General features: G+C 39.4%; 1 protein-coding gene and 1 pseudogene across 1 annotated transcript; both read right to left on the reverse strand.

Annotated features, from left to right (window-relative positions):
• Positions 1-13,914: 13,914 nt before the first annotated feature.
• Positions 13,915-17,313, reverse strand: LOC132311040 (uncharacterized; the record flags this gene model as incomplete). Its single annotated transcript, XM_059808729.1, has 3 exons — positions 16,336-17,313; positions 14,654-14,790; positions 13,915-14,041 (listed from the first exon to the last, which is right to left on the reverse strand). Coding segments are annotated over exons 1-3 (1,242 nt in total), but the record flags the coding sequence as incomplete, so codon positions are not given.
• A 5,241-nt stretch (positions 17,314-22,554) lies between these two features.
• On the reverse strand, positions 22,555-22,652 carry LOC132315319 (small nucleolar RNA R71; annotated as a pseudogene).
• Positions 22,653-27,785: the final 5,133 nt, after the last annotated feature.

Consider the following 27,785-nt stretch of genomic DNA (forward strand, 5'->3'; position numbering starts at 1 on the left):
TTTTTTTTTTTTTTTTTCACAATAGAAAAGTAACTAAATAAAACAAAAGAAAATGACAAAAGTAAAAGAACATCAAAAATAAAATAAAATAAAAATAGCAAAAGGAAAAAGTCAAAAAGTCAAAGGGGCAAAGCTGTGATCGATCGAACTCGATCGATCTAAGATGTGAAAACCTGCAGACAATTTCAAATGATACACAGAGATCTGAAATATGCAGAGATTCAAAAATTTTCTAAGTATAGAATTGAGATCGATCGAAGGGATAACTGGATCGATCGAGAAATAATTGGATCGATCTGGAAGAAAGTTCGCACGATACACAGAGAGCTGATTTCTGTAGAGAATTGACTGCAGAGAGGTTCGATCGGTCGAATGGACACTTATGATCGATCGAACTGGCACCAAATGCCTAATTTTGAGATGAAAGTGCAGAAAATCATATCCTAGACCCCAATGATGGTAACAAGAATAGAGTTTGAAAAATGAATGGAAAAATGTACACAAGAACGAAAAATAAAAAGAAATGAGGGAGGAATAGAGTTTTGAAACTCTACGAATACTAGTGTTTAACGTCTTTAGCAAGACGTTAGGTCAACATGCTAATCAAAAGAATAAAAAACTAGATATGAGACATCCTTATTGATCATCTTTTCACTTTTCTTATTTGATGCCTCACTTACGACAATGAAATCATCCTCCAAAAGAACGACTTGAAAAAAAATGAAAGAGATGATTTCATTTCTTTCATCCACAGTCTTGAAAACAAAATCAATCATGGGTGGCCTTGCCTCAGTTTTGTGCTTTTGAAGTGTATTCAAAGAATCACTTCCTTTGTGAATTGGCAAGGCGAAGTCTTTCAAAGCCTCAATTGGAATACGAAGAAACACCTTCTCTTCATCCTTTTCATCTTCCTCAAAAATCACCATCTCCTCACCTTCCAAGTTAGCTAAGGAGTCCATTAGAGAGTTCATTTCATTTTTAGAGTTTTCAAGGTCAAAACCACAATTTTCATACATTTCAAAAAGGCTTGTCTCAAGAGGGTCATTAGAGATAATAGAAGGAAGGCTCTCTTTTACGAGTTGCTCCTCCTTATCTCCTACCTCAAGTGTGGTCAACATCTCCTCACTCTCTAAAGTAGCAATGGCCGGGATAAAATCATGATCAAAACAAGCAAAATCCTCATTAATCATGTTGTGCTCTATTGGATTAGCCACTAACTCACTTACCACTTCCTCCTGTATACAAGATAGAGTGCTAGGCATTAGCTCACTTACTACTTCTTCTTCTTCACTCTCATCATCCCCATCTATATACATTAAAGTTCTTATTTTCATTTGCCTCTTCCTTATCCTCTTGACGAAAAAGAGTACTTGCAAGTTGCTCAACTTGAGCTTCAAGCTTGGCTAAAATTTGAGAATGTGAAAGGATAAGTGGTGTGGTGTCGCTAGTACAACCAAATTTGTGCAAAATAGTGTGGCCAAGTTTTAAATTTATAAAAGCCACTACTATCTCTAACTAAAAATATAGCTAGGGTGAGTAGGGATCGTCCCAAGGGATTTTAAGGCGTGCTTGTAATGGAAACAATGTATAGGGTTAGTAGGTCAAGTGATCAAAAGATGGTTTGTTTGGTTTATTACACTACAATGCAATTGAAATTAGAGTAAACAAAATACAATGATTTATAAGGTAGAGAAAAAGATATATAGAGGAGAGGACTTGGGGTACTAGAGCTCACCACTAAACTTGACTTCACCAGACACTAACAATTGTATATTAATGGGGAAATTGAATTATAACTTATGTGTGTGTATCATTAATTGAAACTAGGCATGGAAGGCAAATAAGTATAGATTGTCTAGCCAAGTAATATAGAAAGCACAATCTATCAGATAAGACCAAAATCCATTCAATGAAACCATAATTTATGCACACATAACTATGTAGAAACATACACCCTTTGCATTCATAAGTATGGAACACCAAGAAACAAGAATAGATTGTCCACCTATCTATGAATCTAGAGCAACTACACTACATCTACACTAAAGACATGAAAATTAAACTAAGTAAGCTAAAGGTATGGCACAATCCATCAAGAAACAAGAGTGAACCATCAAATAAATTACAAATGTGTTCAATTAAGCACTATGTTTTGACCATCTCTAAATTAACTTCATCCATACATATAGACATGCATAAACTCCACTAAATTTAGAGAAAAGCACATGGATCATCCATTCTAGCATACATAGACATATGGTTAGAAGTAGATAATCAATTGAAAGCATTAATCCATACACATCAAGTAGAAACCACAAGATATATATATAAATCCAAGATTAAAACATTTGTTACAAATGAATCCCTAAAAATATATAAAGCACTAAGTCCAGAAAGTAAACTTAGGGGCTACTCTAGCCCCAAGTAGATGTCTAGCCACTCATTGAAGTAGTCGTCCAACCCTCAAGGGCTATCTCCATGGTAGGAATGACCTTCTTCTTGACGGAACTAAAAGAATGGAAGAACTCCCAAAGGTGTGTGAAAATCTCTCTAGTCTCTAGCCTCCTCTCCAAGATATGAGATATGATGAATGATCCATTATGATGAATAAATGGCTCCAAATCCTTATATAGGTAGGTCAAGTGTCACACCCAATGGTCTGGGCTCGTACACCGAGGTCCCTCCAATGATTGTGATAAGTACTGAAAAGTGTGCGTTTAAACCCCTTAAGCTTTAGCATTCTAGGACCTTTATCTATCTTATTTCCCCGTTTTATTCTAATTTTGTATTTTTGCCCTCTTCAGGTGTTTATCCCAAAAATAAGTCAATTCAGCCAAATAAGAGCATTAAAGGAGTTAACTCAAGCTGAATGGAAGAAAGGAGCAAAGTGGAAGCTAAATGAAGCAAAGTGTGAAAATTTAGCATATTCGATCGATCTCAACATTTCTTCGATCGATCAAAAGTTCATCGATCTAAATAGTTCAAGATGGATCCAAGACCTTATCCTTATCCAAAAGAATCCGACAAGTTCGATCGAAATGATTTGATCTTATCCACACCTACCACCCACCTACCACTTTTGTCTTCTTCCCAAAAATATCCCAAAATATCTCAGAGATTTATCTTTATTCAAAAAGGTGCCGCCAAGGATGATCGATCTCTGTAGTATTCGATGGATCTCAACCAAGTTCGATCAATCTCTCCACAGTTCGATCAATCGAACTTCCTCAAGTCCGAAAAAATAGATTCCAGCTTATTAAAAGTTGGCTCATGGTGCAATCATTGGAGGGACCTTGGTGTACGAGCCCAGACCATTGGGTATGACACTTGACCTACCTATATAAGGATTTTGAGCCATTTTTACATCATAACTTGTAACATTTAGCATAACTTGTATTTTTCTTATCTTGGAGAGGATGCTAGAGATTAGAGACTTTTACACATTTTGGGAGTTCTTCCATTCTTCTAGGGTTTCCATCAAGAAGGAGGTCATTCCTACCATGGAGATAGCCCTTGAGGGTTGGATGACTACTTCAATCAGTGGCTAGACATCTACTTGGGGCTAGAGTAGTCCCCAAGTTTGCTTCCTAGACTTAGTTCTTTGTATATTTTTGGGGATTTATTTGTAACAATGTTTTGATCTTGGATTTATATATATATCTTGTGGTTTCTACTTGATGTGTATGGATTAATGCTTTCAATTGACTATCTACTTCTAACCATATGTCTATGTATGCTAGAATGGATGATTCATGTGCTTTTCTCTAGATTTAGTGGAGTTTATACATGTTTATGTGTATGGACGAAGTTAATCTAGAGATGGTCAAAACATAGAGCTTAATTGAACACTCTTGCAATTTATTTGATGATTCACACTTGTTTCTTGATGGATTGTACCACAACTTTAGCTTACTTAGTTAAATTTCATATCTTTAGTGTAGATGTAGTGTAGTTGCTTTAAATTCATAGATAGGTGGACAATCTACTCTTGTTCCTTGGTGTCCCATACTTATGAATGCATTAGGTGTATGTTTATAGATAGTTGTGTGTGCATAAATTGTGGTTTCATTGAATGGATTTTGGTCTCATTTGATAGGTTGTGCTTTCCATTTGATTTGGATTGACAATCTATGCTTATTTGCCATCCATGCCTAGTTTCAATTAATGTTACACACACACACACAAGTTACAAGTCAATCTCCCAATTAATATGCAATTGCTAGTGTCTAGAGAAGTTGAAGAGGCCGCTTGTATACGTCAAAATTGATGTAGTGAATGTGCGGTTCAAGAAAAGCTTTTTAGGTCAAATTTAAATTTATAAAAACCACTACCAACACTACTACTAACGTAGCAAGAGTGAGTAGGGATCGTCCCAAAGGGTTATACGTGTTGGAATTTAACTTCAACTCTAGCATATCACAAGATTGCAAAAGATAGAGATTGGTTGATTAAACTAGAAAACAATTAATTAAACTGAAAGTGAAATAAAACTAATTAGAGATAGGGATTTAAGAGATATGAAGCGAGGACTTAGGGTGTTCGAATCACCACTAAGCTCGTGTAATTAACCACTTGCTTTTCATTAATGGGGAATACATTGTTGTGAACAAAATGCGACTACCAATTGCAATATTAAGCATGGACCATCTAATTTATGTATGAATTGTCTACCCAAACTAGGTGTAGCACAACCCATCAATTTTAAGCATGACCCATCTAAGTAGCAACATTTGTAGCACACATCAATCTAGAGAATCATGGAATTTGCAATATTAAGTATGGACCATCTAATTTATGTATGAATTGTCTACCTAAACTACATGGAATTTGCAATAATAAGCCATGGAATATCTAAGCAAGCATATATTGTCTACCTACCTACAATCATGAATTAAATTATAGAACAACCCATCAAGCATAAGTAAAAACCATCAAATTAATTGACAAACCCATTCAATGAAAACCCATGCTTAGCCATCACTAAATCCTTAATTAATCACACATAGACATGCAACCAACATAGAGAATCTAGTGTAGAGATTAATTCCCAAATAATCACACATAAGACAACATGTAATCAAACAGAGAATCAATAGAAAGAATTAATCTATATGAATCATGTAAGAAATAATTCCTAATTTAATCACACATGGACATGTAAATAAACTAGAGAATTAATAATAAAAATTAAATCATAGAAATCATATAAATCGACCAAGATTCATTAAATTCACAAGGCTAGAGCACTAATCACAACAATATATATTTAAATCCCCAAAAATAGAATACAAGGGTTTAAATTACACAAGACTTAGGGCTCATCCAAGCCCTAAGTGTAGATCTAGCCAATCATGGAGGAGGTAGATGTGGTCATGAAATCAAACTCAAAATATGGCTCCATCTTCTTCTTCCTTTTCTTCTTCTTCTTCTACTTTGAATATCTAGAGATGGAGAGAGAGAGTGATCTAGAGATGGATCTTGAGATGTGCCTCCACTTCCTTCCTTTCTTCTAACCCTAATCTCTAACTTTGCTAGAGAGAGAAATAAAAAATACAATGAAAAAATAAAAATGATAAAAGCTTCTTTACAAATGGGTCTCTTCCCTTTATATAGAAGGTCCTTTTCTTAGTCACTAAGTTAGGAATATAGCCCCAAAAATATCTAATCCCGTACTATGTGATAGGTGGACTTTTGGGCGCGCACGGAATAAGACAGCTCGCTGCCAGCAATGTTCAATCGATCAGAGAAAAAGTTGGATCGATCAAAGAAGTTGGATTGATTAGAGAAAAAGTTGGATCGATCCAACTTGGTAGTTTTTCAGCATTGGCCTCCTTTTGCTCCAAATCAGCTTCTTTTTGCTCCGGATCATCAGTAAGACTTAGTTTGACTCCAAAAAGGCCTTAAGAATCCATTTTTAGCCCATTTTAACATTATTGACCTGAAATAGACAAAAACATAAATAAGTACTAAAACGGGTAAATAAGATAGATAAAGGTCCTAGAATACTCAAGCTTAAGGGGTCTAAAAGTATACTTTTCAGTGCTCATCAGAAGTCAAGCTTAGTGGTGAGCTCTAGTACCCCAAATCCTCCCCTTTATATCTTTCTCTACTTTATTAATCATTGAATTTTGTTTACTTTAATTTCATTTGCATAATAGCTTAATCAATCAATCCAACCAACCTTTGATCATTCGATCTACTAATCCTATAAATTATTTCCGTTGCAAAGGCACCCACAATCCTTTGGAACGATCCCTACTCACCCTAGCTATATTTTTAGTTAGAGGTAGTAGTGGCTTTTACAAATTTAAAACTTGGCCACATTGCACACTCACACTCTTAGTTCATATCTTTACAAACTTTTGGTGAACCGTAGCTTAAACCACCAAGTTTTTGGCGTCGTTGCTGAATCGACGGTCAAAATTAATTATAAATCAACCCTCTTCGCAATAGCACGAATCATTGTAAAATAGGGCTATTGGTCGGGTAAGTCGAACCACTGGGACTGCGCTAGTTTAAGGCAATCTAAGTGTTTAGAGTCATTCTTAGGCTGATGAAGGGGTGTTCATAGAGGTTTTGTTTGTTGTCACTTAAATTAGGAATTCAAAGTGCATAAAACACCAATTTGCAAGGAATTTAGGATGAAAAGATTAAGAAGAGGAGACTAGGGAAGTGAATCCGCCTCCATCCCTATACATATGCTAGATTAGACCTAAATTGGGGGAAAAACAACATATGATGGTCAAGACTTACATAGCAACACATGGTTGCCATATAAGTAATCAAGAGGTACATTAGGTCTCAAACAAGTATAATCCATCAAAAGATAAACATGCTTGACTACCTAACTAAGGTGTAGCTTATACACATTTACTTAAATGAGAGACTATCAAGTTCTTGACAAAATGATAAAGCACATAGAGTTAGAGATTAAGCATACACCATCAAAGGATTTCCTAAGCAATGGTCTATCAAAGTCCCCTATCAACATGCCATGAAACCATTTCATAACCTTGCTTCCACTCTCACCATGAAAAACTCAAGCAATATGATTACTCTAAGACATCATCTAAGCAAAGATAATCAACTTAAAGAAATCATCCATACATGTATCAACATTCATTACAACAAATGAGGTGCTCTTGGTTATGAAAAGACCATAAAATATACATGGCAAATCCCCAAAATAGACTATCCTAGGACATGCTTACAAGGGAGGGACTTCATCACCTCCCTAGAGAAAGAGTTAGTTACCCATTGCTAAGCTAGAAGAAGGAAGAAACTCCATCCAAGACTCCATTTTCGTGCTCCTACTGTAGCACTCAAGAACACCCTCCTCCTTGCTCTCTTCTCTCTCCTCTAATCTTGCTAAAATCAAAGATAGCAAATGTGTGGCCTTTGGTAGCTTTTTATTCTCCAACAACACCCTCTCTCTCTCCTCCAAGGAACACCTCCAACCACTTCATAAAGAAGGAAGATGGCATTGAGGAAACCAATGTGCAAGTGGCTGAAATTGAGCCATTTCCGAGTGCAATCTGCCTGATTTTCGAGCACTCGAAAAGTGATCTCGAGCACTCTAACTTAGTGCAATGTGCAACATGCTCCTCTTGCTTAGCGCTGACCTATTTTGGTAAAACTGCTATAACTTTGTGCCCTGAACTCCGAATGATGATATGTTTGAAGATTTGGAGAGCTGATTCAGTGCTTTAAAAACTTTATGTGATGAAGACCCAATTCTCAAGTCTGATTGTTCGAAAATGGGGAGAAAGGCAGTACTTCAGTGCTGCCAGGCAGTTCTGCACACCTCTGTTACAAAGATCATAACTCTCTGCTCCAAACTCTGAATGATGAACCACTTGAAGATTTGGAAAGCTGATTCAGAGGTCTAAATCTTTCATGTTATGATGGAAGTCTAGTTCTTGAGTTTACTAGGTCGAAAATGGCAACAAAAGTCTGGATCACTGCTGCCAGAAATTCAGAAATGGCATCCTTTTTGTTCAAAATTCCACAAGGCATCATTTTTGCTTCCTTTTTGCACATTAACCTGAAAATGCATAAAAACATGCAAATGGAGTTAATCTACATAAAATAATTAATAACTGGACTTTGTTAATGTAATTTAGGGCGCTTGAATATACTGTATTCAGCGCTTATCACACCCCCAAACTTACATTTTGCTAGTCCCTTAGCAAAACCAAAATGCAAAGCTCAATGGAAAGAAAACATGGGAATGCTATTACAAAAATATTCACCATGGCAAAGACAAACATAAACATAGCTCAAATATAACTTGAAACAGAAAAAGAGCTGGAGACGGGATCATTGGGAAGACTACCTTGCATATATGAAGCATTGATACAAAAAATGGAAAAACCCATTTCAACATGCATGCATCAACATCATAGTCCATATAAATAATTCAATTGTCATCTCTTAAATGGAAATAACTCAAACTCCAGTGAAAGTGAATTGGATTCTCAACATGCGGCTTTTACTTTCTTTTCCAATTCCAAAGCACAAGTTTTTAAATCATTGAATTCCCCTTTAAATGAGGTCCCTAAGGCATGATTTTATTTACAAGACAACCTTTGTTGCTTGTTAACAATTTATTGCAACTCATAAGCGAAACATAGAATGGTTGTGCAATGCTAAAGTCCCTTAAGCTTTCTAACCAACCTATATAGCAAGCGTTAGGCCAACAACTCCCAAACCAGACGGCTTTAGGGTGTTAAGTGTAGAGACACTCCAAAGGACTTAATAGCTCAAGTTGGAAAGGCTACGAACTCTAGCTAACCATGTTTATTACAATTTTTTTTGAATGACCGTGCAATGTTTAAGTCCTTTAAGCTTTTTAACCAACCCTTGTAGCAAGCGTTAGGCCAACAACTCCCAAACCAGACGGCTTTAGGGTGTTAAGTGTAGAGACACTCCAAAGGGCTTAATAGCTCGAGTTGGAAAGGCTACGAACATCAACTGGTCATTTTTCATTTTTTTTTTTTTAACTTAAATCATGCCAAAGATATTCATCTATCAGGTTCATCAAATCAGATTAACTAGGCCAAGGTCAAGGTTGATCAAGCTGCATGCCTCACAGTTAAGTTTCCAATGTGCATCTGTGCATTGTGAAGCTTATAAGAGTGTAAATCCAGCAAGAATCTAATTGAAACATTTATACAGACTAATTTGAATCTACATGATCATTTCAACTCAAATTTTTCTTTATTTTCAAAAAAATTCAATTGCTTCTATACACAAGGTATTAAACATATGTTTCATCTCCGACAAGTGTCAAGTTATACTATCATTGCTTAACAAAAATTATGAAACCAAAAATATGCCAAGAATGCTTTGATGCACCCCCAAACTTAAACTACACAGTGTCCTCAATGTGGGACATGGATGTAAGTTAGAGACAAAAATGACAAAGAGTATAAAAAGGAATAACAATACCCAGGGGGAGGAAACGGCATTTTGATACAAAAACCCCCAAACTTGAATTGGACTGCGCAACCTGGAGAGAATCACGAAGAACAAAAAGAAACAACCACAAACAGTATTAATAGCACAAGCATAAATGCAGAAAAAGAATGTACCAAAAGTTAACAGAACAGAAAGAATTTGCATTGCAAAAAGAGTTTACATGATTACAAAAAGAGCTGTACAGGGATCATGTCGACTAGAGCAACCTATATGTAGTAAATTCTTATAGTTCAAAAGGAAAACAAAAGATACAAGAGAAATAGGTACATATGAAACAAAAAGATAAGGTCCACACTCGCAACAAGCTATGGTCTAGAGGGTAAACGGGCGAGGATGGAATGGAGGAGAGATTGAGTCTTACGCCGTTCAGCAGAAGCCAAACGACGTTCCTCAGCTGCGACACGACGGTCTTCAGCAGCAAGACGACGATATTCTTCGGCACGTGAAGAAGTCTCACACAGAGTCTGAGTGCACGCGGACAAAGAATTCTCAAAACAATCCAGTCGCTCATGAATACCGGCAATGCTAGCCCGGATGAAAGCCTGGTCCTGGTGAGAGTCGACCGGAGGCTCTACCCTTGCAGTGGCTGCTGCAGTGGAAGCATCCTCAGAAGGAGGAGGAGGAGGAGCGTGGATGAACAGGGGAGCAGGAGGCTGAGGGGTACTAGAATGGCTAAGAACATTGATCCACCGGCGCTGGGTAAAAATTTTAATCTTTTCGCCTTTTGGTTCATGGGGAGGAACAACGAAACCCTTGTGCTGAAGGAGCCGAGTGATGAAAAACGGCAAAGGCAATTTCCGATTTTCAACTCGCGGAACCCGTGTATTATGAGCATCATGCCAAAACTTCATAAATGTGGTCCAAATGAGCTTGGGGATGGGGAACCATTGGCCTTGGTCCATGGCATATAAGGCTTGCAGAAGGAGGCCCCGACGCTCGGTGCTATGCACCAAAGGGCAGGCATTGTGCTTGAAGACAGTGTCAATGAACCATAGGCGTTCCGGAAGATTGGTTTTGCGGATAAAAGACCGGGGCCTAGTAGGATCGTCAATAGTGCAAATGGCAGCGGCAATCTGCTCCACAGTTAATTTATCCGGCTCCTCATACAAAGGGAGATTCTCACGATTGACAATGTCATCGGGGCACTCAATGGGGCAACCAGAAACCTGAATGATGTCAGTCATAGTGAAAGCATAGGTGGTGCCATCAATGGATGTAGTGAGAGAAATGGGTGGCTCTTCAGGGCATTGGAGATTCTGGTAGAAAAAGCGCACTACACGGGGGTAGGCAACCCTGGCAAGAGGCGCGCAAATGTGCTACAGACGCCGGTTAGTCAATTCGGCTACAGCCCACGAAGTTGTGGGTAGAATATCAAAGGCATCGGTGAGCGGAAAAGAAAGCTCATAGTTGAGTTGTTTTCGATCCCAAGGATCACGTGGTCGCTCACGATTGACAGCACGGGCACCTGTAGAGGGTCTAGGAGGGCGAGAATGACCGGCACGAGACATTTAGAGAGGTGGACTTGGTTGAGGAATTTTGGCGAACACCTGGCGTGCACCACAAAAAGGAGAAGGTGAAAATGAGTGGGATGGATGATGAAACCCAAAAATTTTTGGCCCTGCAATTGTAATAACTACTCCCAAACAATCACAAATCTCCATTGCATGCAAGCCCATCCTCCATTGATACCAAAAATGTGAAAGAGAAAGAGAAGGAAGAAACTTACCCCACAATGGAGAACCAAAGGCCCTTTGTGTGTGGGATAAGTGGTGGGGATGGGTGGGAGGTGGGTGATGGTGCTTGGGTTAGAGGAGAGTGGGGAATAAGGTGGAGGAGGTGAAGTTGGGTTTGCATGGGGTGGTGAGGTTTGAGGGTGGTTTGGTTTTGGAGTTGGTGTGAGAGAAAGGAAGGTTTAAGGTCGAGGGAATGATGGTTTGGGAAGGGGGTGGGTTGATGAGAGAGAGACCGAGAGGGTGTGAGAAGTTGGTGAAGCTTGAGGAAGGGTGTTGGGGTGTTACAGCAGGTTGGGTTGATGGTGGAGGAGAGGAAGTTGGCAGCCGAGGAGGGGAGTTGAGGTTGAGTGAGATTGGTGGGGCTTCGGGGTTTTTAAAAGAGAGGGGGTAAGCTTGGTTCGAGCACTCGAAGTTGGACTTCGAGTGCTCGAAAGATGGGCAGAGAGTTGGGAACCGAGGGGTGAGAGGACTCAAGCAGTTGCGAGCACTCGAAGCTTGGCTTCGAGTGCTCGAAAATTTGGCAGAGAGGTGAGGTTGGATGAGGGGGTAAGGGTCGTGGTTGGGTTGTTGGTTAGGTGATGCCGAGAACAAGGATGGTGAAGGGTAGGGTGGTGAGAAGGTTGAGTGTGAAGGGTTGATGAAATGGCTGAGAGAGGTTTTGGTGCATGGGGGTTGCTGGGATGGTTGTGTGGATGGTGGAGGCCGAGAGGGTGGTGAGCTTGGGGGTGGGGTTGTGCATGGGAGTTGGTTGCATGGTTGTGGGGTGGTGGGTTTGTATGGTCATGCATGGTTGATGGGGTTGAGGGTGATTTGAGGTTGATGCATGCAGGAAGTTGATTGTGGGGATGGTGTATGGTTTGTGATATTGAAGAGAGAGAGAGAGTGAGTGTGGTGGTGCATTGGTGTTGCATGGGTTGTTGCTCGTTAGGTGGGGGTGATTGAAGGTTGGTGGTGGGTTTGTGGAAGTGCCGAGAGGGTGGTGAGCTTGGGGGTGGGAGAAAGAAGAAGATGGTTTGGGGAAGTGGATGAGAGTGGAGGGTGGTTGTGGGTTTGGAATGGTGGGGTGGTGTGGGTGTAGTTGGGGTGCCGAGAGGAGAGGTTTGCATGGGAAGTTGAGGTGTGGGTTTGTGTGGCCGAGAGAGAGATGGTTCATGTTAGGGTGATGAGAGGAGATGAGGTTAACTTCGAGTGCTCGAAAATGAGCGTGCGAGCACTCGAAATGAAGGCAGTGTCGCGGGTGTTTGGTGTAAGCAATGTCGAGCACTCGAAATGGTATTGCGAGTGCTCGAATTGAGAGCAGTAGGTTCGGTGGTTTAATACATGGACCGCGAGCACTCCAAAGGGTAGTTGTGATTGCTCGAACTGGAGGTAGAAGCAACCGAATGATGGGAGGGATTTTCGAGCACTCAAACTGGAAATTGGAGTGCTCAAAGTGTTGACAGAGAGCTCGGCTGTGAGGTGAGAAGAGTTGGATGAAGCTTCGAGCAGCTGCGAGCACTCGAATTATGCAGTGTGAGCAACATTATGAGAAGAGCTTAGTTGACAGTGGGCATCATTATTCAACATAAGGCAACATGGAAAATGAATGTTGCAATGTGAGGCCATGCAAGCAAGATGAAGGAATGCATGCAACCCACAATGGCTCGGATATGAAAGAAGGCATGCAATATAGAAATGTATGGAATGCATGCATTTTTCCTATGCATGGATTGAATTTTAAGAATTTTGCATGGATGAAATGGATTGAAAGTTTTGCATGGATTCGACATGGAAATGATGAAGGCCTTGGGACAAAATGAAATATATATATATATATATATTTTTTTTTTTACTTTTCAAACTTTGCAATTTCTAATGCATGGAAAAATTGCCAACTTTCAGAACATCACACAATGCATGAATGAAATTTCCAGAAATTTTAAACTTGCAAATTCATTCCATTCCAATGCATGGGAAATTTTGAAAGTTTTGTTTTGAAACCTTGCAATTTTTCAACTTTTTAATCATCTCAAATGCATGAAGAATTTTGAGAAAATTTTCAAACTTTTTAGTAAAAATGAGAAAATATGCACATGAGTCGCATTTGAAAAATCTAATGAAATTGCTAGAAAGCGATGGAGACTTCCGGGAATGAAAATTAGAGTTGAGAAGGTCTAAGAAAAATCAAATTTTTGGCTTTTCTAAACCGTTTCCCATAAAATTTGCAAGGCACGAGCAATTTCAAAGAGAAGGAAGCTTGGAACATTGAAAGAATTTATTCCCTTGCTTTGCTAAATTTAATGTCGATAGCTAGACAAAGCTAGAGCAGGCACTAATCCTCATAAATTGGATCCGTCAAGAGGACTTCCTCAACTTTTCGGGTTAGAATTGTGCCGTCAATGCAAGGCTTAAGCCGTTGGCCGTTTACCTTGAAGAGTGATCCACTTGCAGGATCATGAAGTTCGATTGCTCCATGAGGAAAGACGGCAGTGACAATGTATGGACCATCCCATCTTGACCGGAGTTTACCGGGAAAGAGTTTCAAGCGGGAATTGAAAAGCCAGACCTTTTGTCCCGGGGTAAAAGACTTCTTGACGATGTGTTTGTCATGAAAAGCTTTAGTCTTTGCCTTGTAAATTTTTGCGCTTTCATATGCGTCATTACGCAATTCCTCAAGTTCATTTAATTGCAATGCACGATTAGAGCCGGCTTGTTTGAGATCAAAATTGAACCTTTTTATGGCCCAATAAGCACGGTGCTCTAATTCTACCGGGAGATGACATGCTTTGCCAAAGACAAGTCGATATGGTGACATGCCAATGGGTGTCTTATAAGTTGTCCGGTAAGCCCAAAGCGCATCGTTTAGCCTTACTGACCAATCTTTGCGGTCCGGTCTAACCGTTTTTTCCAAAATGTGCTTAATCTCCCGGTTAGAAATCTCTACTTGACCACTCGTTTGAGGGTGGTAAGGTGTAGCAACCTTATGAATGACGGAATACCTAGCAAGGACGGATTTTAGATAACGATTTCGGAAATGAGATCCGCCATCACTAATGATTGATCGGGGTGTACCAAAACGACTAAAGATGTGAGACTGAATGAAATGGATCACGACTTTATGATCATCGGTTTTGGTAGCCTCGGCTTCAACCCATTTAGACACATAATCCACCGCTACAAGGATGTACTCATAGCCATAAGAAGATGGAAATGGTCCCATGAAGTCAATCCCCCACACATAAAAAATTTCAACAATTAAAATATTGGTGAGGGGCATCATGTCTCTTCGGGACATGGATCCAAGTTTTTGACATCGTTCACACGATTTGCAAAAATTGTATGCATCCCGAAATAAGGTAGGCCAAAAGAACCCGCTTTAAAGAACTTTGTTAGCGGTCTTTTTGGCACTAAAATGGCCTCCACAAGCAAGAGTATGGCAAAAATTTAGAATGCTTGTGGCCTCGGTTTCAGGAATGCATCGCCGTATGATTTGGTCCGGGCAATACTTGAATAGTTCCGGATCTTCCCAAAAGAAATGCTTGACTTGGGAGAAAAACCGGTCCCTCTCTTGTTTGGACCAATGAGCTGGAATTTTGCCAACCGCAAGATAATTGACAATATCCGCAAACCATGGAAGAGTAGAATGTGAAACTTGAAGAAGTTGCTTATCCGGAAAGGAATCACGGATGGCTGCGAATTCTGAAGATTTCTCAATAAGTAAGCGAGAGAGATGATCGGCGACAACATTGTCGGTCCCTTTTTTGTCCCGGATGTCAATGTCAAACTCTTGAAGTAAGAGAATCCATCGAATTAAACGGGGTTTTGTCTCTTTTTTCGCTAACAAATGCCTAAGAGCGGCATGATCTGAAAAGACGATGACCTTAGAGCCAAGAAGATAAGAGCGAAATTTATCCAAGGCGTACACCACAGCTAGCAATTCTTTTTCAGTGGTGGTGTAGTTCAATTGGGCATCGCAGAGAGTTTTGCTAGCATAATAAATGACATGCGGAAGTTTATCCACACGTTGGCCCAAAACCGCCCCTAATGCATAGTCGGATGCATCACACATGATCTCAAAGGGAAGAGACCAATTAGGGGGTTTCATGATTGGGGCGGAGGAGAGGAGAATGCAAAGTTTGATGAAAGCTTCCATGCAAGCGTCATCAAAATTGAACGGAACATCCTTGGCTAAGAGATTACACAAGGGCCGTGAGATTTTGCTAAAATCTTTGATGAAGCGACGATAGAATCCGGCATGGCTAAGAAAAGAACGGATTTGACGGACGGAATTCGAAGGAGGAAGATTAGAGATTAACTCAACTTTTGCCTTGTCTACCTCGATTCCCCGCTTAGAAATGACATGTCCTAAGACAATGCCTTCTTGGACCATGAAGTGGCTTTTCTCCCAACTTAGAATGAGATTCGTCTCTTTGCATCTTTGGAGCACAAGAGATAAATTTTTGAGACACGAGTCAAAGGAAGAGCCAAATACGGAAAAATCGTCCATGAAAACTTCCAAGAACTTTTCAACCATATCGGAGAATATGGACATCATGCACCTTTGGAACGTTGCCGGTGCATTGCATAGACCAAAAGGCATGCGTTGATAGGCAAAAGTACCAAAGGGACATGTGAATGTTGTTTTCTCTTGATCTTGGGGGGCGATTGCCACTTGGTTATAGCCGAAATAACCATCAAGAAAATAATAGAAGCTTTGGCCGGCTAACCTTTCTAGGATTTGATCAATAAATGGGAGTGGGAAATGATCCTTCCTAGTTGATGAATTGAGTTTACGATAGTCAATGCACACACGCCACCCGGTGGTGGTTCGTTGTGGCACGAGCTCACCCGCTGAATTTTCAACAACGGTGAGCCCGGATTTCTTGGGGACAACTTGTGTGGGGCTCACCCACTTACTATCAGAGATAGGATAGATGATTCCCGCATCTAGCAATTTGATCACCTCTTTCATTACCACTTCCTTCATGTTTGGATTTAACCGGCGCTGGACCTCTCTAGTAGGCTTTGCGTCATCCTCCATATGAATGCGATGCATACAAATAGAGGGGTCAATTCCTTTCAAATCTGCCACTGTCCAACCAATAGCTTCTTTATGCTCTTGGAGCACCGCTAAAAGGTTGGTCTCTTGGTCTTTTTGAAGGTCCGAGGCAATAATGACCGGAAGGGTTTGCTTTAGACCAAGGAACATATACTTGAGATGGGCTGGGAGCAGCTTAAGCTCAAGTTGTGGCGGACATAACAATGATGGGACCGGAGGAGTGGTGGAAAGTTGGGGAAGTGGTTCTTTTGGAATTTTCCAAGGAGGTACATCCATGATAGCATTAATATCAAGCAAGGAATTGACTTCTTGAATTGCTTGATCAACATCAAAGTTTGAGAAGTCAAAATGGGACATGCAAGTTTCAAGAGGATCTTTGCTTAGAATGAAGGGGAGAGGTTCTTCGACCACTTCATCAATGACATCCACAAGAAAACAATCATCCTCATTGGAGGGATGTTGAGTTGCATGAAAGATGTGGAGTTTGACTTGCATGTTTCCAAAAGCAATGTCCATCACCCCGGTTCGGCAATTAATTGATGCATTAGCCGTGGCTAAAAATGGCCTACCAAGGATCACGGGAATGTGCTTTTTTGGGTCATGGACCGGTTCCGTATCAAGAACCACAAAATCTACCAGGAAGTAGAATTTGTCCACTTTGATGATAACGTCCTCGAGAATACCCCGTGGATGCTTGACTGATCTATCGGCAAGTTGCAAAACCACGGAAGTCGGCTTAAGATCTCCCAAACCAAGTTGTAGGTAGACTGAATATGGAATTAAATTCACACTAGCTTCTAAGTCAAGGAGGGCCCTCTCGATTTTGCTGTCACCAATGACGCAAGAGATTGTGGGGGCACCCGGATCCTTATACTTCAGAGGAGTGCTGTGCTGAATGATAGCACTAACATTTTCAGTCAACCTCACTTTTTTTGGCAAATGATTTTTAGAAGTGTGCTTTTGAGTGCACAAATCTTTGAGAAATTTCGCATAGGGAGGGATTTGCTTGATAGCATCCAAGAGGGGCAAGTTAATCTTCACTTGCTTGAAAACTTCCCACATGTCTTGAATTTTACAATTCTTGTTCCCAAAATGTGTCGACTCTTGAAGACGTTGAGGAAACGGAGCTTTTGGCTCATAAGTAGTTTCCACATTTGGGGTGACATGTGTGGGATTTCCGTGAATGGTATTTGGACAAGAATTTGGATTAGAAGAGCTTGAATTTGGATTTTTCAAAGGAGAAACTTCCTCACTTTTGTCTCCATCGACCTTGTTGTCAACCACTCTACCACTCCGAAGGGTGGTGATAGCTTGAACTTGTTCATGAGTCGGCCCACTCGGAGGAGGGGTTTCGTCAATCACATGCATTCCTCTAGGATTTTCAAAAGGTTGAGAGGGAAGCTTGCCCTTGTCCTTTTGAAGCAATTGATTCACCGAGTTAGCTATTTGGCCCACTTGATTTACGAGATTAGCTATGGATTGAGTATGGGAGTGAACCATTTGGAGAGTAGGCTGCAAGGATGTCAAGAGTTGCTTGTTGGCATCCATTATTTGCTTATTTAATGATTCCATCATTTGCTTGTTTCAGCTACTATCTCGTCAGTTGGACACACAGGAGGTTGATTGGAGACATTTGGATTGTAAGGAGGACGGTAGCTTGAAGAGGCTTGGAAAGGTCTACCTTAAAATTGAGAAGAGGGCTGATTTTGCCGCCCTTGGTTTTGGAATTGGGAATTTTGTGGGGCTTGTTGCCGCCACGAGAAATTCGGATGATCTCGCCAACCCGGATTGTAGGTGTTGGAATATGGATTGTTCCCGGGCCGCGAGAACATGGCATTAGCTTGCTCTTGGTTGGGATTAGGAAATTGCTTTGGTGTGGGGCAATCTTCCGAGAGATGGAATGGACTAGTACATGAAGCACAAACTGAACTTGCCGAATTTTGAGACAATGAAGGAGGAAGATGTGGTGCCATCAATTGGTAGAATTTATGAGCGATGGCATCCACTTGAGATGATTCCTCCCTTATTGACTTTGGTTGACAAGGGTTGGTGTTGTTTGGAGTGGTTACGGTCGGAGCCCTACGAGAATTGTGTTGAAGTGAATTTTCACTCAAATTCTCAAGTAAGGTCCAAGCCTCATCCGCATTCTTGGACATGAACATCCCACCACAAGAAGAATCAACCATGAATCTATGGGTTTCGGTCAAGCCAGCACAGAAAGCTTGCACTAATTGCCATTTTGGGATCAAATGATGAGGACATTTTCGAAGAAGATCTTGTAGCCTTTCCCAAGTCTTGTGGAGTTATTCTCCATCAACTTGAGAAAAGCTTAGAATGGAACGCCTCATTTGGTTGGTTTTACTCACCGGATAATACTTCTTAAGAAATTCTTGTTGCAATTGAGCCGAAGAAGTAATAAAGTTGGGAGCGAGGGAGTTCAACCAATATTTTGCCCTATCCTTTAGGGAGAATGGGAAAAGATGGAGATGAAGTGCATTGTCCGAAAAACCTCTCAACCGGATGGTCGAATAGATTTCAAGGAACTCATCAAGATGCTTATATGGATCTTCATTATCAAAGCCATGAAATGATGGAAGCATTTGAATGGTACTAGACTTGATCTCATATTGAGCTGCATCGATGTTTGGCATCACTATACAAGAAGGAGAAGCATATGTGGTAGGAATGAAATGATCTCTAAGAGTCATTGGTTCTACATTAGGAATTTCAGCCCTTTCATTCCCCGGATGTCCTACGTTATCCCCCATTATATTGAATTCAGTTTCAAGGTCCCTTGTAAGAGTGGGTTCCCTAAGGTTCCGTCTAAGAGTTCTTTCAAGTGAATTTATATCAATAGACGAGTCAAGTGTGGGTAGAGAGAGTGACCTCCGGCTAAATATCAACAATTCATAACAACATCATCACAACAAATCTTTATCATCAACTCCACATACGATGTTCCCTTTCTCCTTAATTATCAAGACATAAAATAAATGTCCACGACAAGGACCGATGCTTGGAATTGAAAATACACAATTAAAATAGCCTCGACAAGGGCTTGCAATTTATCTACTTCTAGGCTTAACACATGCACGATATTCACAATTCGAAACTAGAAGGTCAAGAGACTTACCCGGGGTCCTCTAGACTTACAATTTGCTAGCATTCCCACGGCGAGCTTCGAGTTCCTAGAATCTCACTTACAATTTAAAGATGATTAAAACACACAAGGAATATTCACAAAACACGATATTCACAATCAAACTAAAATTTAACCCTAGAACTTTGGTCGCTAAACCGTTTACAAATTCCCGGCAACGGCGCCAAAAATTGATCGACGGTCGAAATCAATTATAAATCAACCCTCTTCGCAATAGCACGAATCATTGTAAAATAGGGCTATTGGTCGGGTAAGTCGAACCACTGGGACTGCGCTAGTCTAAGGCAACCTAAGTGTTTAGAGTCATTCTTAGGCTGATGAAGGGGTGTTCATAGAGGTTTTGTTTGTGTTCACTTAAATTAGGAATTCAAAGTGCATAAAACACCAATTTGCAAGGAATTTAGGATGAAAAGATTAAGAAGAGGAGACTAGGGAAGTGAATCCGCCTCCATCCCTATACATATGCTAGATTAGACCTAAATTGGGGGAAAAACAACATATGATGGTCAAGACTTACATAGCAACACATGGTTGCCATATAAGTAATCAAGAGGTACATTAGGTCTCAAACAAGTATAATCCATCAAAAGATAAACATGCTTAGACTACCTAACTAAGGTGTAGCTTATACACATTTACTTAAATGAGAGACTATCAAGTTCTTGACAAAATGATAAAGCACATGGAGTTAGAGATTAAGCATACACCATCAAAGGATTTCCTAAGCAATGGTCTATCAAAGTCACCTATTAACATGCCATGAAACCATTTCATAACCTTGCTTCCACTCTCACCATGAAAAACTCAAGCAATATGATTACTCTAAGACATCATCTAAGACAAGATAATCAACTTAAAGAAATCATCCATACATGTATCAACATTCATTACAACAAATGAGGTGCTCTTGGTTATGAAAAGACCATAAAATATACATGGCAAATCCCCAAAATAGACTATCCTAGGACATGCTTACAAGGGAGGGACTTCATCACCTCCCTAGAGAAAGAGTTAGTTACCCATTGCTAAGCTAGAAGAAGGAAGAAGCTCCATCCAAGACTCCATTTTCGTGCTCCTACTGTAGCACTCAAGAACACCCTCCTCCTTGCTCTCTTCTCTCTCCTCTAATCTTGCTAAAATCAAAGATAGCAAATGTGTGGCCTTTGGTAGCTTTTTATTCTCCAACAACACCCTCTCTCTCTCCTCCAAGGAACACCTCCAACCACTTCATAAAGAAGGAAGATGGCATTGAGGAAACCAATGTGCAAGTGGCTGAAATTGAGCCATTTCCGAGTGCAATCTGCCTGATTTTCGAGCACTCGAAAAGTGATCTCGAGCACTCTAACTTAGTGCAATGTGCAACATGCTCCTCTTGCTCAGCGCTGACCTATTTTGGTAAAACTGCTATAACTTTGTGCCCCGAACTCTGAATGATGATCTGTTTGATGATTTGGAGAGCTGATTCAGTGCTTTAAAAACTTCATGTTTTTATGAAGACCCAATTGTCAAGTCTGGCTGGTCGAAAATGGGGAGAAAGGCAGTACTTCAGTGCTGCCAGGCAGTTCTGCGCACCTCTGTTACGAAGATCATAACTCTCTGCTCCGAACTCCGAATGATGAACCACTTAAAGATTTGGAAAGCTGATTCAGAGATCTAAATCTTTCATGTTATGATGGAAGTCTAGTTCTTGAGTTTTCTAGGTCAAAAATGGCGACAAAAGTCAGGATCACTGCTGCCAGAAATTCAGAAATGGCATCCTTTTTGTTCAAAATTCCACAAGGCATCATTTTTGCTTCCTTTTTGCACATTAACTGAAAATGCATAAAAACATGCAAATGGAGTTAATCTACATAAAATAATTAATAACTGGACTTTGTTAATGTAATTTAGGGTGCTTGAATATACAGTATTCAGCGCTTATCAGTTGCTGGGGACTTGAATTGGCAACACCGTATTTTGGAAACAAATAGGAATTAGTACTCTTTTGATCGTGTCTTTTCTTTATTTTCTTCTTAGTTACTTATTGTGTTTGTTCTTGATTGACTATGTGCATTGAGCAAGGAAATCAAGCAAAGGAGAATTGAAGAGCAAGGAAGCCAAGTGGAGATAAGCTAAGCACAAAAAGGACTAAAAATGTAAAAAAATTGCAAAGCAAAGCAAGGCTAGAAAGTTGAAAGTTAAATTGAAGTTGCTTAAGGACCCTTTGTGAGATCTTTCTAACTCAAGTTCTAATTAAATTGTTGGCCCGCGTGGAGGCTTATTATTCATTTCTTAGATAAATCTTGAGCCCGCATGGAGGCAATTTATTTTTCTTTGCATATTGTTCAAGCATGGGAGTATGGGATCAATGTATGTGAATATTTGTTGATTTGTTGTGGGGGCAAAATGTTTGTTACTTGCATATTTTTTGTTATTGTCTTTGCTAGTGCATGCATAGTCGTAGGTCACTGAATTCTACTCTTGTCCCTCTTAATTTTCATCTTGAATCGGTTGTTCGTAATCCTAGGGGAAGAGGTAGTTCTCATCACTCCATTTCATCAATGGATGAGCAAAATAATGACCATATAGAGGACCTTGGTTACATAGACCAACAAAGCATCCTCCACCCTAATGTGCATCACGAAAACATCCAAGTACCATTAGGCATTCCTAGACCATTCATTCCACCACAACAACAAGGCCAAATTCCATTAGGAATGCCTCAACCAATTTTTGCTCCACAAGCTCCTATGGTTCAAGTTAACGTTCGAGTTGCACCACCGGTTGTAAATCACCCTCTTACTTTAAGGGACCATTATGTGTCTAATGAATATAATGTACCCACTTACATTCAATTACCTCCACTTAAAGCACATCACTATGAAATTAAACCACAAACCATTCAAATGCTTCCTAACTATCATGGACTTCCAAGTGAAGAACCCTATAAACATTTGGATGAGTTTCTTGAAGTGTGTTCCATCGTGAAATACACGGACATGCCAGAAAAAGTGTTAAGACTCAAACTTTTTCCTTTTACCCTCAAAGACAAGGCAAAATATTGGTTTAACAATCTTAGGCCTTTTTTGATAACTTCTTGGACAGAAATGAAACAAGAGTTCTTAAAGAAGTACTACCCGGTTTCGATGACCAATGTTATGAGAACTTCCATACGTGAATTTTCTCAAGAGGATGGGGAAATGTTTCATGAGGCATGGGAAAGATTCAATAACTTGCTTAGGAAGTGCCCACATCATGACATGCCTAAGTGGTAATTAGTTCAATATTTCTTTGAAAGTTTACCGGATAATCACAAGGGTATGGTTGATGCATCTATGGGTGGTTCTTATCTTGATAAGCATGAAAATGATGTGTGGCAATTGTATGAAAGTTGGTGTGTCACTAGACCAACGCTTAAAAGATGTTCCAAGATGAGTGTGGCCAAGTTTTACATTTATAATTTGCCACTACTACTTTTCACTAAAAATATAATTAGGGCAAGTAGGGATCATCCCAAGGGATTGGTGGGTCATATTAGGTTATGGAATTGAGATTAGGGTTAGTAGGTCGAGTGATCAAAAGATTGGTTGGTGATTGAATTATACTAAGATGCAATTTAAACTAAACTAAATTATTAAATGCAATAGAGAGAAAATAAGAGAGAGAGATCTTGGGGTTTAGAAATCACCACTAAGCATAGCTTTTCGATCTATACCCTTAATGAATGATTAATGAGGGGGAAAACTTGTATTGTAGCAATAGTATGTGAGTGTGGTTGTTTCAACAAGTATGGATGACTAATTAAGTATATATTGTCTATGCAACATGGTGGATATCACAATATATCAAACTAAGCCATTAATCCTTTCTTTAAGCTCACAATCCAAACACATCACAAAGTTAGAGACATATGCTACTTGTTTTCATAAGTATGGAACATCAAACAATAAGCATGGATTGTCCTGCCATTTAACATCTAAACTACAACTACACTACAATTAAGCTAATGACATGGAATTAAACTAATTAAACTAAGGGAGAGGCACAATCCATCAAGAAATGAGTATGAACTATAAAATAAACCACAAGAACATTTTATTAAGCACTATGTTTTGACAATCTCTAGATCTTGATCGGTTGGTCAATCATACATCAACCTTCGCAATAGCACGAATCATTGTAAAATAGGGCTATTGGTCGGGTAAGTCGAACCACAGGGACTACGCTAGTCTAATACAACCTAAATGTCTAGAATCATTCTTAGAATGATGAAGGGTGTTTAGATGTTTTGTTGGATGTCACTTAAGCTAGGAAATTAAAAGTGCATAAAACAGTAAATTGCAAGAATTCAAGGGAGTGAGTACAAGTAAAGAAGGCTAGGGAAATGAATCCACCTCTATCCCTATACACATGCTAGGTTAAGATTAATTTAAGGGGAAAACAACATATATGATAGTCATGGTACATAACAATACTAGGTTGCTATAATATCCTTAAGAAGTTCATTTAATTAGAAAGGCAAGAATAAACCATCAAAGGTTCACATGATCAACTACCTAAACTAAAATGTAGCTTAGAACATGCTTACTAAGCCAAGGATTATCAAGCCCTAATTTAAATGGTGAATGCACATAAAGCTAAGAATCAAGTATAGCCCATCAAAGGGAAACCCTAAGCCATGAACTATCTAGGTTCTCCAACTCCATGCCATTAAAACCATTCCATGATCTAACTTCCATTGTCACCATGGAAGTGCAAGCAATATGATTAAGAAAGGCAACCATCCAAGACAAGATGAATAACTCACAATAATCATTTAAAACATTCAACATTCATTACAACAAAAATGAGGCTCTTGACCATGGAAAGACTATCAAAAATACATTGTAATCCCCAAAAATAAACTATACTAACACATGCTTACAAGGGAGGGGTTTCATCACCTCCCTAGATGAGGTTTAGTTACCCATTGGTGAGCTAGAAGAAGGAAGAAGCATCATCCTCATCTCCATTTTCGAGCTCCTACTGTAGCACTCAAGAACACCCTTCTCCTTGCTCTCTTCTCTCTCCTTTCTCTTGCTCAAGATAAAGCTTAATCATATATGTGGCCTTTGGGTAGCCTTTTATGCTCCAACCATACCCTCTCTCCTCCAAGGAACACCTCCAACCACTTCATAAAGAGGGAAGATGGCATTGAGGAAACCAATGTGCAAGTGGGCTGAAATGAGCCATTTCCGAAGGGCATTCTGCCTGATTTTCGAGCGCACGCTTGGTGACTTCGAGCACTCTAACTTAGTGCAATGTGCAACATGCTCCTCTTGCTCAGTGCTGACCTATTTTGGGAAAACTGCTATAACTTTGTGCCCCGAACTCCGAATGACGATCTGTTTGAAGCTTTGGAGAGCTGATTCAGTGTTTTAAAAACTTCATGTTTTGATGAAGACCCAAATCTCAAGTCTGGTTGGTCGAAAATGGGGAGAAAGGCAGTACATCAGTGCTGCTAGGCAGTTCTGCGCACCTCTGTTGTGAAGATCATAACTCTCTGCTCCGAACTCCGAATGATGAACCACTTGAAGATTTGGAAAGCTGATTCAGAACTCTAAATCTTTCATGTTATGAGGGAAGTCCAGTTCTCGAGTTTGGAAGGTCAAAATGGCAAGCGAAGTCCAGGCTCTACTGCTGCCAGAATTCAGCATTGGCACCCTTTTGTTGCTCAAGACTCCACAAGGCCTTATTCTTGTTCCATTTTGGCCAATGAACCTGAAAATGCATAAAAACATAGAATTGGAGTTAATCTACATAAAATAATTAATAACTGGACTTTGTTAATGTAATTTAGGGCGCTTGAATATACATTATTCGGCGCTTATCAGATCTATAGCATCAATGCACATAAACAAGCATCAATAACACAAAATCTAAAGACAAACACATGAACATCTATTCTAGCATACATAGATATATGGATAGAATGAAATGATCAATTGGAAGCATTAAACCACACAAATCATTGAATAAACAAGATCTATGTATATAAAAATGTCAGAACATATATCACAATACAAATCCCCTCAAAAATACATAAATTAAGATGTAGAAAGCATGCTTAGGGCTAAATCTAGCCCCAAGAGGATGTCTAGCCACTTATGGATGGTGTCCTCTAACCTTCAAGGGCTAACTCCATGGTAGAAATTGTTCATCTTCTTGGTTGATGGAAGAACTCTAAGCTTGTGTCTCTAGCCTCCTCTCTTCTTTTCTTCCTCACTAACAATATGATATATCAATTGTGTCAAAAGTCTTTCTAGTATATGTATGCTCTCAGGAATGGCTCATATTCCTTATACAGGTAGGTTAAAATGTCACCCCCAATGACCTAGGTTCGTACACCAATATTCCCCCCTAATGATTGGATATGAGACAACTTTTAATGAGCTGGAAGTTGAATTTTCTCGCACTTGGGGAAGTTCGATCGATCGAACATTCTCTGAGATCGATTGAACATGGCTGAGATCTATCGAACTTAAGTTGGATCGATCCTCTATGGCAGCGCCTTTTTGGATTAAGACAAATCTGATATATTTTGGTATTTTTGGGAAAGAGACAAAAGGGGTAGGTGTGGTGGTACAACTGGATAAGATGGAATCTTTTCGATTGATCAGAAGAAAGTTGGATCGATCGAACTTTGTAGGATCTTTGGATAAGGACAAAATAGTTTGGATCCATCTTGAAGTGCTGAAATCGATCAAAGTTAGATCGATCGAATATTTCCTGAAATTGATCGAACTTGTTGAATTTCCACCACTTGCTTCCTTTTGCTCCCTTCTTTGATTCATCTCAAGATTGCTTCAATTATGCTCTTATTTAGCTGAGTTAGCTTATTTTGGGGATAAGTACCTAAAAATGGAAAAAATGCAAAATTAATTTAAAGCGGGAAAATAAGATAGATAAAGGTTCTAGAATACCTTAACTTAAGGGGTTTAAATGCGCACTTTTCAGCGCTCATCACACCCCTAAACTTAAATATTGCTAGTCCCTAGCAATAAACTACAAAGTAAAGGAATGAAATGAACAACTATACAACTATGAACTAGAAAGTAATAAATTGATAACGCCACTTTCGTAGGGAACACGATTACATTTAGCGTATGCAACAAGCCTTTTAAACCCCTAGGTTACCCCTAGTGGACGAGTGAAGTCTCGTAAGGGTTTCCAAAAATGATACCCACAAACATTAAGCTCATTCTCACAAAAGAGGTACCAATATTGCAAACAAGCATTGAGAGAAAACTACCACAAGTATGTAATTTTTTAACCCTTTCCAAGCAATTTCCCAAAATTTCAACATCAAACAAGCAAGTATGGTCCTCCACACATCAAGAAAATGATCATGCAAATCAAAACAACTCTAGAATCCTTTTTAGGTGGACCGGCATCAAATATGTTGCTATCTAAGCCAACTAAAGAAACAATCACATCCTTACCCTCAAACTAGCACACAAATCTAGTATCGATCATCAAGACAAAGAGTGGACCTTTTATTAAAGCTTTATTGTTCTAGGTGAGCTTATTCTTTTCACTCGATTTTTTTTTTCTTCTATCCCTAAGGATCAAAGATGGAAGCATAGTGCAATGTGTTGATCTATTAAGCTTTCTAGCGATCCATGAGGTCTGAAGAGGCCGCTTGATATACGCCAAAATAATGTAGTGAATGTGCGGTTCAAGAAAGGCCTTTTAGGTCAAGTTTAAATTTATAAAAATCACTATTACCACTACTACTAACGTAGCAAGAGTGAGTAGGGATCGTCCCAAGGGATTATATGTGTTGGAATTTAACTTCAACTCTAGCGTATCAAAAGATTGCAAAAGAGGGTTGTTTGTTTGATTACACTAAGATGCAAAGAAATTAAAATGCAATTAAAATAAACTAGTGAGAGATAGGGATTTAAGAGATATAAAGAGAGGTCTTAGGGTGTTGGAATAACCACTAAGCTCATGTAATTAACCACTTACTTTCCATTAATGGGGAATACATTGTTGTGAACAAAATGCGACTACCAATTGCAATATTAAGCATGGACCATCAAATTCATGAATGAATTGTCTACCTAACCAACGAATAAACTAAGTGTAGAACAACCCATCAAATCTAAGCATGACTCATCAAACTAGTCACAATTGTAGCACACATCAATCTAGAGAATCATGGAATTTGCAATAATAAGCCATGGAATATCAAATCAAGTATAGATTGTCTACCTACCTACAAGCATGAAATAAATTGTAGAACAACCCATCAAGCATAAGTATAATCCATCAAATTAATTGATAAACCCATTCAATGAAAATCCATGCTTAGCCATCACTAGATTCTTAATTAATTACACATAGACATGCA

The sequence above is a fragment of the Cornus florida genome, unplaced genomic scaffold (assembly GCF_030987335.1).
Source record: "Cornus florida cultivar Cherokee Brave unplaced genomic scaffold, ASM3098733v1 CherokeeBrave_3.0.0_Hap2_Chr06, whole genome shotgun sequence".
Taxonomy (NCBI): Eukaryota; Viridiplantae; Streptophyta; class Magnoliopsida; order Cornales; family Cornaceae; genus Cornus; species Cornus florida.